General features: G+C 40.3%; 2 protein-coding genes across 7 annotated transcripts; one reads left to right on the top strand and one right to left on the bottom strand.

Moving 5' to 3' along the window:
* The first annotated feature begins 43 nt into the window (after positions 1 to 43).
* On the top strand, positions 44 to 2,233 carry cfap119 (cilia and flagella associated protein 119). Of its 4 annotated transcripts, none has more exons than XM_029629398.2 (9): positions 44 to 218; positions 434 to 468; positions 571 to 631; positions 707 to 870; positions 982 to 1,052; positions 1,217 to 1,333; positions 1,441 to 1,519; positions 1,610 to 1,702; positions 1,841 to 2,233. In XM_029629398.2, exons 3-9 carry the CDS (start codon positions 588 to 590, stop codon positions 1,999 to 2,001), a joined length of 729 nt encoding a protein of 242 aa, XP_029485258.1. In that variant the 5' UTR covers positions 44 to 218; positions 434 to 468; positions 571 to 587; the 3' UTR covers positions 2,002 to 2,233. The 4 variants fall into 4 exon arrangements, with proteins under 4 accessions (XP_029485258.1, XP_029485256.1, XP_029485257.1 ...); XM_029629396.2 differs by having other exon boundaries at positions 566 to 631; XM_029629397.2 differs by having other exon boundaries at positions 571 to 870.
* On the bottom strand, positions 2,138 to 17,331 carry phkg2 (phosphorylase kinase, gamma 2 (testis)). 3 transcript variants are annotated; one of them, XM_029629394.2, is made up of 10 exons: positions 17,113 to 17,331; positions 13,808 to 13,916; positions 4,921 to 5,096; positions 4,757 to 4,811; positions 4,558 to 4,623; positions 4,289 to 4,452; positions 4,060 to 4,150; positions 3,769 to 3,922; positions 3,463 to 3,588; positions 2,138 to 3,278 (listed from the first exon to the last, which is right to left on the bottom strand). In XM_029629394.2, exons 2-10 carry the CDS (start codon positions 13,900 to 13,902, stop codon positions 3,033 to 3,035), a joined length of 1,173 nt encoding a protein of 390 aa, XP_029485254.1. In that variant the 5' UTR covers positions 13,903 to 13,916; positions 17,113 to 17,331; the 3' UTR covers positions 2,138 to 3,032. The 3 variants fall into 3 exon arrangements, with proteins under 3 accessions (XP_029485254.1, XP_029485252.1, XP_029485253.1); XM_029629392.2 differs by having other exon boundaries at positions 17,121 to 17,331; XM_029629393.2 differs by lacking the exon at positions 17,113 to 17,331 and adding an exon at positions 16,963 to 17,106.
* Between the last annotated feature and the right edge of the window lie 119 nt (positions 17,332 to 17,450).

Here is a 17,450-nt window from a genome sequence, read left to right as displayed (position 1 = left end):
GGGGCTTGAGTTTATTATACTGTGCGCGCAATGCATTGGGAAATCTTTACTGTTGGTGCGCCACCGGAAAAAAAAACAGGGAAAAAAAACGGTGTTGCTAGGACACGTTAGAGTAAACAAAAAAAGTGTCATCTAGCATTTTTTTGCTGATGCAAATTAGTTTCAAATCTATTCATTTATATTTAACCAGAGAAATGAATTTGGCTGGGAAAATAAAGGTAAGAGAGGGTCTGACCAACTAATGTTAGCTTTGCTAGCTAGCTAGCTGTCAACTGAAAGAGCTTGGACATTTAGCTTTCTAGGTACAGTAGCAAGCTAGCTAACTGTTAATGTAGCTGTATGCCCCGAATTCATTGCTACTCAATTGGGGGCATTTTTCTTCCATTGCTATATTGTAGATACATCTTAATTAATTGAGTACCTTCTTTTATAGGAACCTGACCCCCTGAACCCAAAAGTCTTGCTATGGTAGGGGGGCACGTACAGCCGTATTCAAGAGGTTTCTGCAAACTAACGTTATAGGCTTACAATTCGATTGAAATCCTCTATTTGTGTGTGTTCGCAGGGCAGATGTAAGCTACAGTGACATGGAGGAAATTGAAAACAACAAGGCCATACCAGAGCTAGAGAGGTCTCTAATCCTTGTTTGTGGCCACACACACACAAAATCCCTGACATTGTGGTTAACTGGTTACTTTTTACTCAGAACTCTATGCTGTGTGCTGGGAGTAAACATTCCTGAGCCGAGGAGGGGAGTCCTGCTGGAGCTCTATGTCCACACAGTGCTGTTCTGTAGAGAGAACAACTTCAACAGGGAGCAGACATCTGTCCTCCTCTCCATCGTCAAGAGCATGCATCAGGCTAACACTGGTAATGGTCTACTGCTCATAGTTTGGTCTTGTGCTGTTTTAGTAAGAGGAAGACAGTTATGTCAGCAGAATTGACTCTGCAATGTTAATAACTTTGCATTTCTTTGTTCAGAAACTCCACTCAACAATATGGGCCATTGCTACGCATACTGCAGTGAACTTCTGCTCTGTCACTCTGTCAGGGTGAGTTTGTGTATCCGAAGAGGCAATACTGTTTATTCCCACATGTTCTATTTACTTCACAATCTCACCAATGTATGAATTGTAATTCAGTCTTGTGTTTTGGACATTTTCATGGACAAACTCTTACATTTCACCATTATTCTATTGTTTTCTACCTGCCACAGAGGCCTCCCTTCAGTATCAGCCTGTTCAGCTCTGAGGACGTGACCCAGATCTTGAAGTTTCTCCTTAACACCTATTTTAGACATTACAATCTGTACAAGTACATATTCACCCCTCAGGTAATCTCCACACATTAGATATCTGGGAGCCATATATTTTTCTAAATAACACACACATTGTTTTTTTGGGGCTAAACTGTGACTTGAAGTTAGTGTTTTGCTCTTAGGTTAGATTGGATCTGTCTTTTTCCTACTCTGGCATGCCAGACGAAGACCCTGTCACTGAGACTGACGCAGTATCATCAGGTCGGTGTTATTGCGCAAGCTCTGAAATATCCACCATACCCATGTGATCAGAGGAACAGTATGAATTCATGTTTTATCTGCGTGCACCAGATGGGTACGACAAGAAGGAAAATGAGCCAGAGACTGCAGAAGGGGAACAGCCCATTGAAGCAATGAACACAGGTCCAGAGGTGGCTACTACAGGTATTACATGGTTGCTCATGCGAGGCACCTGTATAGACTAGAGAAATTGTGTTGTAACACGCCTGGTTCTAAATATCGACACTTCAGTTGCAACTTGTGAAATTTCCTGTTTGTAAAAGTGTCTCTTTTCTCTATTAGATCCATCGCCCAAGTCAGAGTTGAGGACGATAATACAACAGGAAATGAGAGAGGAGATGATACATATGTCAAGGCAACTAGAGCAACGATTGAAGGAAAGTGCAGATCGGCTAAATAGCGCACTGACTTCACTGGAGACCAATCTCCAAGGCAAAAAGTAAACATCAAAGCCTGATTTTTATCTATGCATTTCATTCTGTTCTTTGCACATGCTGTTCTTTGCACTAAAACACGTTAGTCAAATTTGAGATATAGGTTATTTGTGGGTGTCTGTCAGTAAAGAGGTTGATTGCGTAATCATGTTTTTGTTAACTCCTTTAAACACAAAATCAACACACAAATATTACAAAGTAAATAGGTTACTTTCATTATCAATAAAACATTGGTCTTTCACAGTTGTAACATTATTGTACACCACTTATTGAGGAATGCCATTTTAATTCAGGCAAAGGAACACTTAGTTGAGTAAATCTCAAACTGGACTGAAAAGGAATGCTATTGGTTACAATAATTGTCGTATTGCACTAAACACGAAACACAGAAAGGAAACTAATCTGACTGGGGTAACAGTTATTTCGTCATTTCCTATACCCTTAACTCAAACTATCAGTGGAAATTGGAAAACTATATTTGGAATGTTTAATGTTTCTTCTGCAATCACTAACTTTCCGCTGTGTTATTTTAGATTCAGTAAGAATATATGATTGCTAAAATACAGGTTTAGGTAGCAAATAGAAGTAAACAATGAAAAAAATTATGTTATATCAACTCAATAGAGGATGTCATAGCAATAAAAAAAAAAAACTTTTTCAAGCATTAACTACACCATCGGTATGGATATATGTTCACCTTTTTTTGCCCTATGTGTACAATATAGTGCATTGAAGTGGCTTTGTCACTTTTGCTTCCTAAAACCATTGCCAGCTGATTTGAGTAGTCTCAAAAAGCATTCTCTTGGACCCTAAAATTAACACAAAATTCTCATCTCTGGATCCACAACGATCTCAAATTCCACTTAACCATAAATAATAATGAGCCATTATTCGCATTAAGGCGAACAGGTCACCGGACCATGAATTCCTCATCCTATGTAACGAGACCTAGCATTCACAAAGAAAAAATATGCACACCAAAATGTCAAACCTGTTAAACTACATAAAGCTAATGCGGTTACTAGAACAAGTATGATCTTTTAAGTTTCAAAGTCCTCTAAACCAAGAAGCATTATTTTAGCCGTATTCTGGAAGAGGGCAGCCCTGTTTTGCTGCTCCCCTTTCTTAACCCAGTGTCCATAGATCCTGAAGGCGCAGCCGTCGATTAGTTTGCGCACTCCCTTCAAGGAGTAGGGGTCTCTGGCCAGGACCTCCCGCGTCAGTGGCCTGGCTCTGCGGTAGCGACAGTACATGCGGATACAGGCTAGCACACTCAGGATCAGTACCTACAGGAACATGGAAAGGGACGTGAATTAAAACAGACACATTAATACTTCACAACATCCCAGAAGATCCCCATCTTCCAGTCAAAGCACGAATCCAATTGGATGCAACGGAAATCTAATTCTGGCTCAGCAGTTTATTTTACGGTCACTGGAGCCAAATAACACAAAATACATCGAAACTTACCCTGAATGTCTTCCGGGGACTGAAGTGACGCACCTCGTCCCTTTGGTACTGCCTAAAGAAGGAATGAGCCAAGGCTTGTTCAGCGTTGAGACGGACAATTGGGTCCACCACCAGCAACCTGGTAATCTAACAGTTGTGAAAGAGAGAACAAAAGATAAGTCCTAAAACAATGCCAGTCGGAGAAAGTGTATCAATGTTCATATTCAACATATTCTTTGATGACAGATGGTATTAAAATCCACCTTGAAATATACAAAATCAGCCCATGCATCATAGATCGGAACTAGAGACAGGATGAGGTCTCACCAGATCTTTGACGGTGTCAGACCGGTCATCCCACTCTGGGGAGCTGAACTGGTAACGGCCCTCCATGATCATTCTGAGCATCAGCAGCTGTTTGCGGTGCCAGAAGGGTGGAGAGCCAGCCAGCAGGGTGAACAGAATCACCCCACACGCCCAGCTAACACAGAAAACCAGATACAGTGTCAGGAACAGAATCTTCACGGATTCATAAAGTAGTTTGGTGCTCTTATATTATAAATAACAAAATGTTCTTAGGACTATCTGATTACTGAAAGTGATCCTTTTAAGACTTACAGGTCAACTTCCTTCCCATATCCCTGATGCGTCTCATCCATGGAGCATTTCAGGATTTCAGGTGCCAAATAACCTGGTGTCCCACAAAGCTCTAGCCGTTTGGAGAGAAGAAAGCAATTACACATTTGAGCTATGTGGGCAATTAATGGATTTTGTCTTCAACTTTTTATTTTGTTGATGAGAGTGTAAATCCAAAATGCAGCGAGTTCATTTCATTCTTCCCTCTCACCTCTCAGATTCTTGCCTGGCTGAAGCTGGACAGAGAAGCCAAAGTCAGAGAGTTTGATGTGTCCCTGGTCATCCAGCAGAATGTTTTCAGGTTTCAGGTCCCGGTGAACTATGTTGAGGGAATGGAGGTACTGGACAGCTTCCAGGAGACATCGCATCATACACCTGAGAGAGAGGGGGAGAGAGAGAGAGAGAGGGAGAGAGAGAATTGAGAAGATCTGGAGTGTATTTCTGGCTTGGGTTATAACGGACCAAAAGCTAGACACTCACCTAGTTTCCTTCTCACTGAGAGTGACCTTCTCTGTCAGGTAGTCGAAAAGCTCTCCACTCCTCATGCTGCAAAAGGAACAATAACGATAGAAAACTCTTGAGTAGGTCGAAGACTACGAAAAGACAGGATAGTTCAAACGCATCACAAAACACAGCTACACATGTAATAATATATTAGGCTATATAAATGCATACTTACAGGTCAAATACCAAAAATATGAAGGTTGTTGACTCATAGGAATCAATGAGAGTGACTTGGAGAAAGAGAAATAAAAGTCTATCATTAGCATATTGCATTTCAAGAGACACAAGTAAGCTATTTTAATGCCCTTCGGTACATTGGTGAAGGTAGTACAAACTCACTGATAGAGGAGTGTCCTTTGACCATGTTGAGAACCTGGATCTCCTTCAGTGTGGAGCTCTTCACCTCTTCCAGCTGCTGTGCGGTCATCTTCTCAGCTGTGATCTCTATAATCTTCACTGCCAACTCCTGCCCTGTGTGCTTGTGCACACATCTGCGCACCACACTACTCACACCTCTGCAAGGACAAAGAAATAGATATCGTAAAGTGTCAATTCAAATTGGCTGAGTAGTCAGGCCAGATGAGCCTGATCTGTGTTTGCCACATGGGGCAATTATTATCATAATTTTTCCCTGAAAACAACCAAATTGCACAATAAATGCAGTATTTTTAAGTAAAAGACAGACAAGTTATGGCATTGCTGTTTGTAAACAGCTACATTTTCTGGGCGAGGGATCATAATTTCGGGCAACTGAAAAGTACTCCTGACTAAGGGAGAAAAAAAAATGGCTTTTGTGATAGAGGCACCAAATTTCACACACAGCTAGGGCATGTCTAAATAAGTATTTTTGGCTACAGTCCCAACACAGATTTTGTCCATTCCCCCCTGGCAGCCATTTCCAAAATGGCTGCAAACCAGCTTCATAGACGGGTTGATTGTTTAGCAACAGAACCGACACATGCGCAACTATGGGGCAAAACAGACAGGGTTGGCTTAGAATGTTGACAACATGTAAACAATATTTAGTCTCCAATGTTTATTGAAAACATAAATACATTTGCACAATGAGCATTTGTGGTCTATCAAATACATCTTAACAGGTTAGCTAGTTAGTGCATTTTTAGTCACATTAGCATTGACATAAAATCAGTCAACTCCTAAAAACAAGGCATGGTATCATGAACAAGATTAAACTACAGTGCCTTCAGAAAGTATTCATACCCCCTGACTTACTCCACATTTTGTTGTGTTAAAGCCTGAAATCAAAATGTATTAAATAGATTTGTTTCCTCTCACCCATCTACACACACCACCCCGTAATGACAAAGTGAAAACATGTTTTTAGAAATTGTTGCTAATTTATTGAAAATGAAATACAGAAATATCTAATATACATACATATTCACACACCCGAGTCAATACTTTGTAGAAGCACCTTTGGCATCGATTACAGCTGTGAGTCTTTCTGGGTAAGTCTAAGAGCTTTCCACACCTGGATTGTGCAACATTTGACCATTATTCTTTTCAAAATTCTTCAAGCTCTGTCAAATTGGTTGCAAGAACCATTTTCAGGTCTTGCCATAGATTTTCAAGTAGATTTATGTCAAAAGTGTAACTCGGCTACTCAGGAACAATAACCGTCTTCTTGGTATGCAACCCCAGTGTAGATTTGGTGTTGTGTTTTAGGTTATTGTCATGCTGAAAGGGGAAAAACTCCAGTCCCTTTTTTATTTATTTAACTAGGCAAGTCAGTTAAGAACTAATTATTATTTACAATGACGGCCTACCCCGGCCAAACACGGACCATGCCGGGCCAATTGTGCGCCACCCTATGGGACTCTGAATCACGGCCGGATGTTAAACAGCCTGGATTCGAACCAGGAAATGTAGTTACGCCTCTTGCACTGAGATGCAGTGCCTTAGGGCTCCCGAGTGGCGCAGTAGTCTTAACGATTACAAGAATACCAATAACATGATGCAGCCACCACTATGCTTGGAAATATGGAGAGTGGTACTCAGTAATGTGTTGTATTGGATTTTCCACAAACATAACACTTTGTATTCAGGACAAAAAGTGAATTGCTTCGTTACATTCTTTGCGGTATTACTTTAGTGCCTTGTTGCAAACAGGATGCATGTTTTTTTATTCTGTAGAAGCTTCCTTCTTTTCACTCTGTCAATTACAGTGGCAAGAAAAAGTATGTGAACCCTTTGGAAATACCTGGATTTCTGCATAAAATTGGTCATAGATGAAGATCAAATCCAATTATAATTCCCACCAATAGACAAACAGTCTGTTTAAACTAATAACACTCAAACAATACGTTTGTGTCTTTATTGAACAAACCATGTAAACATTCACAGTGCAGGGTGGAAGAAGTATGTGAAGCCTTGGATTTAATAACTGGTTGACCCTCCTTTGGCAGCAATAACCTCCAACAAAAGTTTTCTGTAGTTGCAGATCAGATCTGCACAACGGTCAGGAAGAATTTTGGACCATTCCTCTTTTCAAAACTGTTTCAGTTCAGCAATATTCATGGGATGTCTGGTGTGAACTGCTCCCTTGAGGTCATGCCACAGCATCTCAATTGGGTTGAAGTCAGGACTGACTGGGCCACTCCAGAAGGCGTATTTTCTTCTGTTGAAGCCATTCTGTTGTCAATTTATTTCTGTGTTTTGGGTCGTTGTCCTGTTGCATCACCCAACTTCTATTGAGCTTCAATTGGCAGACAGCCTTACATTCTCTTGCAAAATGTCTTGATAGACTTGGGAATTCGTTTTTCCGTCGATGATAGCAAGCTGTCCAGGTCCTGAGGCAGCAAAGCAGCCCAAACCATGATGCTCCCTCCACCATACTTTACAGTTGGGATGAGGTTTTGATGTTGGTGTGCTGTGCCTTTTTTTCTCCACACATAGTGTTGTGTGTTCCTTGCAAAGAACTCTTGGACCAGGTCTCTCTTAAAAAATTAGATTTTTATCTCAATGAGAAAAACCTGTATAAATAAGGTTGAATGAAAATATACATATAATAGCTTCATGCCACATTGGCTTCAGAAGACGCCAGAAGCTTCTGTTAACCATAGAAAGCATTTGATTATATCCGTTCTCCTCTACCTTTCCTGGCTGGCAAAGTATCAGGATGTTGAAAACTGAATCTGAATGCATCTGAGATGTTGAATATGTTTAACTTTGAACATTTCTCTGACAAGAAATTTACGAAAGTGCGAACCCTGTGCCATTGGTAGGTTATAAAACTTATTTTTTTTACCCTTTCACATAATAAAAAAATAGTTTAACACTTCATACAAAAGACATCAACATAATGAGATATGTCAAGATATAGTAGAGATGAGTGAGGAATAAGTGCAAATAGCTCAAATAAACATGGAAATGAAAGTATCAATTGCCAAACTTAAGGTTAGGAGTTTATCACAGAAACATGTGTTTGATGCATTTCATTCATTCATTCATTTCATTTCATGATGAAAATTACAGGCCTCTCATCTTTTTAAGTGGAAGAACTTGCACAATTGGTGGCTGACTAAATAATTTTTTGCCCCACTGTACAGTGCATTCGGAAAGTATTCAGACTCCTTCCCTTTTCCCACATTTGGTTACGTTACAACCTTATTCTAAAATAGATTAAAACAATTATAAATCCTCAATCTACACACAATACCCCATAATGACAAAGTGAAAACAGTTTTTAGAAGTGTTTGCATATATATATAAAAAATATACCTTATTTACATAAGTATTCAGACCCTTTGTTATGAGACTCGAAATTGAGCTCAAGTGCATCCTGTTTCCATTGATCATCCTTTACATGTTTCTACAACTTGGAGTCCACCAGTGGTACATTAAACTACACACACATACATACACATATATATATATATATATATATGACTAGTTTCAGGAAACTAGGTGTATGTTGCACGTTCTTTTTTGCAGAAATGCATTCTGGAACATGTGAACTTCAACGTGCCTTAATAACAAACTTATATGCCATCTGTAAATACAAATATAATTGTTAAATTAAAGAGCCTAGTTGGTTTAGCCATGGAAAAAGTCAAGAACCTTCCCGCTAGCCATGAGTGGCTGAGATAATGGGTGGGTTGGACATGCCGAGAGATGAGCTTGGATTGGTCTGGCATTAAAATCAGTGAAATACCCAGTGGAATCAGTATGAGAGCTAAAGATATGGAGAAAATTCTGGCGTTTGATTGCAAATATGCAGAGTGAGTCGAAAAGAGAACACACGGAACGCTGTTGTATAAATCACCTGTCTCTGGATTACATCTTCAAACTAAGGGCAACAATGGAATCCATGACAGAGGGAGAATCATCCATCCATGAATACGGATAAGATAGTCTAGCTAAGTACATTTTCAGATGTTACAGGTTTCTAATTTTGTCAGTAAGTAGTTTTCATTTTAAGTAAAAGCGCACTGTTAGCTAGCTAACATTGTGCATGATATGATCTGTGTAGTAATATTTTATTCATACCTCAGAGCCATTAGCATTGCTAGTTATAGCCTAATGTTAGCTGGCTAACAAACATTGAACCTGGTTGGTTAGTTACCTGCAGATTCATGCAGGGTAGTAAACATATGAGTTGGGACTATGGTTCATTGTTTAACTAACTAGCTAGCTAGCTACATGTCTAAAGAAAAGGCTCCACTATGCAAGTAACCATTTCAATAGAATGTTCATTATGTCACTGCGACAACTGTCAATAGACATAGCTGGTAAATTTGCTCTGGCAATCTACTCTAATTTCAGATTCAGAGCGCAGAATAACTGACAAATTTACAAACAAACAACACCGGTCAGTAAACGTTGGCAAAAAAAACATAATTAAATTGTTGCCAGCAGCACAGTTACAATCACCAACGCTCTGGATAACATAACAATAGCCTAACCAGCTCTGCTAGGGCGAGTAAAATGGTCAGAGTGAGCTGTTCTCTCATTTGTATCTGGAAGTCGTTAGTAAGCTAGCCAACGTTAGACAGTTAGCTTGGGTGCTTGACTGATGTTGTTAGATCAGAACGCTCGGATCAACCCTACTCCTCGACCAGTGTCCAGTGTGCGCTCTGAATTTACAGACAATCTGACAACACTCTGAGTTTACGAACGCCCAGAGCGCAGATTGAATTTACAAACACACGCGTAGTATAAACCAGCATTTAGTCTTGAAATCTTTGGTTGTTTAGTACATGGCCTCATATTTTCATCATTGTTTTTGTGTGTAGCCAAGCCTTCCATTCAAAGCGTCTGTTAATATTTTACCCTAAGACTTTGAGATTCAGACTTGCCGATGTGTCTGTTCTCCCAAAAATGTCTGTCCATTTCCGTCACATCCATAACGCAAGTTGTTGTTCCGTTACTTCAAAGTAGTATTGCTTAGAACATTGTAATTTTGTGTTTACACAAAAATACACATTAACATTTATGCTTGATAAGTCAATTCTGTGAGACATTTTGTGTTCAAATGTCACAAGGCTTATATTCGCCTCCACTGAGGCACTGGGCCCCCGATTGCGGAATAATTGACACATTTTTTATCTGGTACTATCCCCAGGGCCTGGAAGGCGGCTCATGTAAAGGTGGTGACCCTTATGACCTTAATAACTCACCCTATTTAAAAACGTTATTGCCAAACTGAAATATTAGAACACTTGATTCAATCTCAGCTGATATCTATGGAATATATTATAAATGTAAAATCAGTCAGGTTTGAGACCAGGTCACAGCACAATCTCTGCTGTATCCCTGGTCATACGTTATGTGGTTAATTGTATGGATAAACGGCAACATTGTGCTGCCGTCTTCATTGACCTGTCGAAGGCCATCGATACTATTGATTACTCACTGCAAATTTAGAGGCTTTCATCAATTGGCTTAGCCCGGGCTCCGTGTAACTTGGCTGTATATAACAAATAGAACTCAGTGTATATCCGCTGATGGTGTTAAATCGGACATAACAAAAAAAAGTGTCCCACAGGGGTCAATTCTTGGTCCAGTACTATTCACTAATTACATTAACAATATGAGTTTGTCTGTTAAAAAAAAAAAAAAGTTATGGAATGCAGGTAAAACCAGGTTGTTTTCCAGAACACATAAAAATGTCTCTGTTGATTTAAAATCGGTTTTCAAGTCCGGGCCACTCAAGGACATTCAGAGACCTTTCCCAAAGCCAGTCCTGTGTTGTCTTGGCTGTGTGTTTAGGGTTTTTGTCCCGTTGGAAGGTGAACCGTCACCCCAGTCGGAGGTCCTGAGTGCCCTGGAGCAGGTTTTCACCAAGGATCTCTCTCTGTACTTTGCTCCGTTCATCTTTCCTTAGATCCTGACTAGTCTCCCAGTCCCTGCCACTGAAAAACATCCCCACAGCATGATGCTACGACCGCCATGCTTCCCCGTAGGGTTGGTGCCAGGTTTCCTCCAGACGTGACACTTGGCATTCAGGCCAGAGTTCAATCTTATTTTCATCAGACCAGAGAATCTTGTTCCTCATGGTCAGAGTCATTTAGGTACCTTTTGACAAACTTCAAGCAGGCTGTCATGTGCCTTTTACTGAGGAGTGGCTTCCATCTGGCCACTCCACCATAAAGACCTGATCCGCCGATTGCTCAGTTTGGCCGGTCGGCCAGCTCTAGGAAGAGTCCAAACTTCTTCCATTTAACATTTAAGAATGATGGAGGCCACTGTGCTCTTGGGGACTTTCAATGCTGCAGAAATGTTTTGGTACCCTTCCCCAGATCTCTGCCTCAACACAATCCTGTCTCGGAGCTCTATGGACAATTCCTTCGACCTAATGGCTTGGTTTTTGCTCTGACATGCACTGTCAACTGTGGGACTTTATATAGACAGGTGTGTGCCTTTCCAAATCATGTCCAATTAATTGAATTTACCACAGGTGGACTCCAATCAAGTTGTAGAAACATCTCAAGGATGATCAATGGAATCGATGCACCTGAGGTCAATTTCAAGTCTCATAGCAAAGGGTGAATACTTATGTAAGGTTCTAAAAACCTGTTTTCGCTTTGTTATTATGGGGTATTTAGTGTAGATTAATGAGAGAAAAATATATATTTAATACATTTTTAAATACGGCTGTAATGTAACAAAATGTGGAAAAAGTCAAGGGGGTCTGAATACTTTACAAATGCACTGTATATAGAACTGTGGTGCTTACACCCACAAAGCGCTGATTGGCATGTTAGGTGTAATTGAATAAGGCTTCAGCGAATGAAAAGCACGATGTGAGATGTCAAAACAGAGTCGACAGAAAGAGAAACCATTTGAACTAAATGCCTTTGTGAGACCATTCAACCTTTACAAACAGCAAGTAAAGGTCTAAATAATGACGTTATAGCTATAGTGCCAATGCAGATTGAACTTATTTTACTCTAGGGCACCAGTTTTACAAAATGGCTGCTAACCAGCTCCAATGGACAGGATTCACATGGCCATATGTCATAAATAATTGGTACATAAAAGGCCAATGATGGCTTAAAATGCTTGAGGTAGTGTGGAGAACACAAGAAAATGGCCCGAGTATGCCAGATATGTATCCTTTAAAATGCCGTCACAGCCCCCCCTTGAACATTGTAAGCCAGCATTTGGGGCTGTGCATTACAAAATGGCAATTTGAGGGCGCCTTTTGACCACTATTCTGCATACATTTTAAAGGATACATATCATAGGGATCAGCGCAAGTTTTTCTCAAAACATTGCAGATATGGCTGCAGTAGACGGCTTTGGCTAGGCAACTGCTGTTTGACTTGACATTAAACTAAACTAGAGTGTTAATCCCAGTGCTGAGCTAGTGCATGGCAGCTAATTCTTGTATGACGTGTTTGGAGAATGAGGTGAAATAAGCTACAGCAAGGTGATAATGGCTGGAGTCAATTCTGCTTGTTTTTGCGGTGCAGTAAATAAGCTTAATTTATACACTTTGCCATACCCTAGGCTTATCTGAAATGATGTCACTGAGCCAGAGCACTTTGCTCTACGGATTAAGGTAGAAACACAATTACACTACTGCAATTGGGTTTATTGGATATATTTACTTAATATTTTCTAAAATGTATGTTACAATTGTTATGATGGTTATTTTATTCAGTCTTCATCCATAATCATTGTTTACACAACACCTGCTCTTTCCATGACATAGACTGACCAGGTGAATCCAAGTGAAAGCTATGATCCCTTATTGACTTGTTAAATCCACTTCAATTAGTGTAGATGAAGGGGAGGTAACAGGTTAAAGAAGGATTTTTAAGCAATTGAGACAATTAAAACATGGATTGTATGTGTGTGCCATTCAGAGGGTGTATGGGCATGACTAAATGGCGGGGCTCCCTGCTTGTGCCATTAAACCCCTACAACTCATCCAGAACGCCGCAGCCCGTCTGGTGTTCAACCTTCCCAAGTTCTCTCACGTCACCCCGCTCCTCCGCTCTCTCCACTGGCTTCCAGTTGAAGCTCGCATCCGCTACAAGACCATGGTGCTTGCCTACGGAGCTGTGAGGGGAACGGCACCTCAGTACCTCCAGGCTCTGATCAGGCCCTACACCCATACAAGGGCACTGCGTTCATCCACCTCTGGCCTGCTCGCCTCCCTACCACTGAGGAAGTACAGTTCCCGCGCAGCCCAGTCAAAACTGTTCGCTGCTCTGGCCCCCCAATGGTGGAACAAACTCCCTCACGACGCCAGGACAGCGGAGTCAATCACCACCTTCCGGAGACACCTGAAACCCCACCTCTTTCAGGAATACCTAGGATAGGATAAAGTAATCCTTCTCACCCCCTTAAAAGATTTAGATGCACTATTGTAAAGTGGCTGTTCCACTGGATGTCTTAAGGTGAACGCACCAATTTGTAAGTCGCTCTGGATAAGAGCGTCTGCTAAATGACTTAAATGTAATGTAAATGTAAATATATAAATGCCTTTAAAATGGTGTATGATAGTAGGTGCCAGGCGCATCAGTCTGCGTGCTTCAAGAACCGCAATGCTTTTATTGTGTTCTCAACACCCTCTCAAACATTGTAAGCCATCACTGAGCTGTGTCTACCTATTAATTATGGAGATATGGCCATGTGACAAAATCTGTGATGGCACTATAGCCAAGAACACGTCCCCCTAAAATGTGACGCTTAGCCGCTGGACTATAATGTGCTTAGGATCTATTCTTGTGTGAAGTGTGACTTAGTAACTCACCTGCCAATCACCTCTTTCGGGTCATATTTCTGGTAGAACTCCTTGGCTCCCACCCAGTCAGGTAGTTCATCTCCAATCACTATATCTCGAGTCATGGTGACAGCTTAATCTATAACATGATCAGAACATTACCGTGTTATTGCTACTTGGACAGGATGCTCTGAGAGCTTTGACAAGATAATCAAATTGATCAAGGGTGACAGGCTACATTTAGCTTGAATTTATCTAATGCACAACAAATTGGTATATTATATACAGCCTGAGACATTTGTGTGCAAACTCGTGTAAATGTTCCTTACAAACCAGAATGTTGAATAAAATTTAATTTAACGTGCTCTACCGGTTGTCTGTGCTGTTTGGCCTTCTGCTACTTAAAATTTGAGACAAAATATCCTCAGGAAAGTATGGTTTACACAACTTTTTAGAGAGCAGGTAAATATATGATTCTTTTGGCACCTAGGTAAAATTAGTTTTATATGGGATATTCGGCTCTCTCATCAATAGCTATTGAACCAAGTATGCCATGACAGTGAACATTTTATATTCTGAATCAGGTGAGGATATAGAACAATCGACACATTTGAAGATTTAAATCTGAATATCCAATATAAAACACATTTTACCTAGCTGCCTAACACATACCTACTGGAGATATGAAAAGTTGGGTAAACCATACTTTCCTGAGGATATTTTGTCTCAAATTTCAAGCAGCAGAAGGACAAACTGCACAGACAACCGGTCATTTATATGACTTTGCACACAAAACATATCAGGCTATATAACATACCAGTCAAAAGTTTGGACACACCTAATCATTCCTGGGGTTTTCTTTAATGTTACTATTTTCTACATTGTAGAATAATAGTGAAGACATAAAAACTATGAAATAACATGTGGAATCATCTAGTAACCAAAAAGTGTTATAAACAAATCAAAATATATTTTATATTTGAGATTCTTCAAAGGTGCCACCCTTTGCCTTGATGACAGCTTTGCACAATCGTGGCATTCTCTCAACCAGCTTCATGAGGTAGTCAATGGGAATGCATTTCAATTAACAGGTGTGCCTTGTTAAAAAGTTCCTTTGTGGAATTTCTTTCCTTCTTAATGCATTTGAGCCAATCAGTTGTGTTGTGACAAGGTAGGGGTGGTATACAGAAGATAGCCCTACTTAGTAAAAGACCAAGTCCATATTATGGCAAGAACAGCTCAAATAAGCAAAGAGCATTATTTTAAGACATGATGGTCAGTCAATGCGGAAAATTTCAAGAACTTTGTTTCTTCAAGTGCAGTCACAAAAACCATCAAATGCTATGATGAAACTGGCTCTCATGAGGACCGCCACAGGAAAGGAAGACCCAGAGTTACTTCTGCTGCAGAGGATAAGTTCATTAGAGTTACCAGCCTCTGATTGCAACCCAAATAAATGCTTCACAGAGTTCAAGTAACTGACACATCTCAATATCAGCTGTTCAGAGGAGTCAAATTGCTGAAAAAAAACACTACTAAAAGATACCAATAATAAGAAGAGACTTGCTTGGGACAAGAAACACAAGCAATGGACATGAAACCGGTGGAAATCTGTCCTTTGGTATGATCAGTACAAATTTGCGATTTTTGGTTCTAACCGCCGTGTCTTTGTGAGACGCAGAGTAGGTGAATGGATGATCTCCGCGTGTGTGGTTCCCACCGTAAAGCATGGAGGAGGTGTGATGGTATGGGGTGCTTTGACAGTCAGTGATTTATTTCGATTTCAAGGCATACTTAACCAGCATGTCTACCACAGCATTCTGCAGCGATACACCATCCCATCTGGTTTGCGCTTAGTGAGACTATCATTTGTTTTTCAACAAGACAATGACCCAACACACCTCCAGGCTGTGTAAGGGCAATTTGACCAAGAAGGAGAGTGACGAGTGCTACATCAGATGACCTGGCCTCCACAATCACCCGACCTCAACCAAATTGAGATGGTTTGGGATGAGTTGGACCGCACAGTGAAGGAAAAGCAGCCAACAAGTGCTCGGCATATGTGGGAACTCCAAGACTGTTGGAAAAGCATTCCAGGTGAAGCTGGTTGAGAGAATGCCAAGAGTGTCCAAAGCTGTCATCAAGGCAAAGGGTGGCTACTTTGAAGAATCTAAAATGTTTTTATTTTTTATTTATTTATTTAACACTTTTTGGGTTACTACATGATTCCATGTGTTATTTCATAGTTTTGATGTCTTTACTACTATTATACAATTTAGAAAATAGTAAAAATAAAGAAAAACCCTTGAAGAGTAGGTGTGTCCAAATTTTTGACTGGTACTGTATATATACACACACCAATTAAATTGTCTAGCCTGATTAATCAGACTAAGTTGCCACTAGCTGAGTTTCTCAAATTCACGATATGTTCAAGTACAGAAACGATGGAATTCAGCACCCATAACCGGTTTAACTCAACTATTTATGATGGAGTTGAGCACCAACTAGTTTGGACGGACTGGATCTCCGATGTCACATAAAATTAAGTTTTTATTAAAAACTACAGGTTTTAATACCCCCAAAATAGCCCACATTTTATACGACATTGTTCTACGTAATTGCGGTCTATTCTTTGGGTGCTGAAAACAATCGTTTTTTATTTAAAACATAATTTCATGTGATGCCGGAGATCCAGTCGGTCCACACTACTAGTCGCATTTCAATTCCATCACAAATCGTGGAGTTGTGTTTAGTCGGCTACAACAACCAAATAAAAGTTGCATTTACAAAGGACAAACATAGGTGCAAGGAAAGCATTAAATAATTGACATTTTTACAAGTATCGACTGACAGCGACTCGATGTAGTCGGACTCCAGCCAGCCCACACAACTCTATCGTATGTAGAGTTCGGTAAACTCGGCTAGGTTGCCACTTGCCAGTTACTGTAGCTACCTCTAGCCGGATGATGTAGCTAGCCGGCGAGTGCTGTAACTTGGCAAAACATGTATGGCAATACACCACCAGCAATTGACATAGATACTTACTGTAGCTAGCTACACATAAGAAGGCAACATATTTTAATTTTGACCGATTTGATCACAGCAAGGTTAACTAGCTGCTAACGTTAGCCATCAGCTAACTAGCTGCACACGTTTAAATTGGTTCACGCGGTAACGTTACTTACCAAATGCGATCAAACTACAAGATTGATAGAAGATAAATAGCGTCGAGCATCCGACTGATAATACTACCAAACTGAGGGGCAACTATGTCATTGCAAATATTTCCAGGGTTTCTAACGTTAAGCTACCAAATTGATTGTTTACATTCTTACCTCCTTACCTTAACACATGAACAAAAATGGTTCTTCTTCAATGGGATTTAACTGTTGTTGGCATCCAATGTTAATGGAGCATTACCGCCACCAGTTGGACGGAGTATTGAATGAGAAAATACAAAAACATTGCGGGAAAACGACATACAAAATACAAAATTTAGGCATACCAACTAACAAAAATCGTCCCGCTGCATTCACAATGAGTTCAACTTTTCTTAAACTTCTTCTCCACGAACATGTATTTACATACAACAATGCATATGAAGGGGCTGTAGACTGTAGTGCCATCATGAGGACGGAGTGAGGCGTGGCATGGACTAAACAATATTTCACAT

The sequence above is a fragment of the Oncorhynchus nerka genome, linkage group LG23, assembly GCF_034236695.1.
Source record: "Oncorhynchus nerka isolate Pitt River linkage group LG23, Oner_Uvic_2.0, whole genome shotgun sequence".
NCBI lineage: Eukaryota > Metazoa > Chordata > Actinopteri > Salmoniformes > Salmonidae > Oncorhynchus > Oncorhynchus nerka.
Note: the sequence above shows the minus strand (reverse complement) of the source record. Positions and strands in the feature narration are given on the sequence as shown.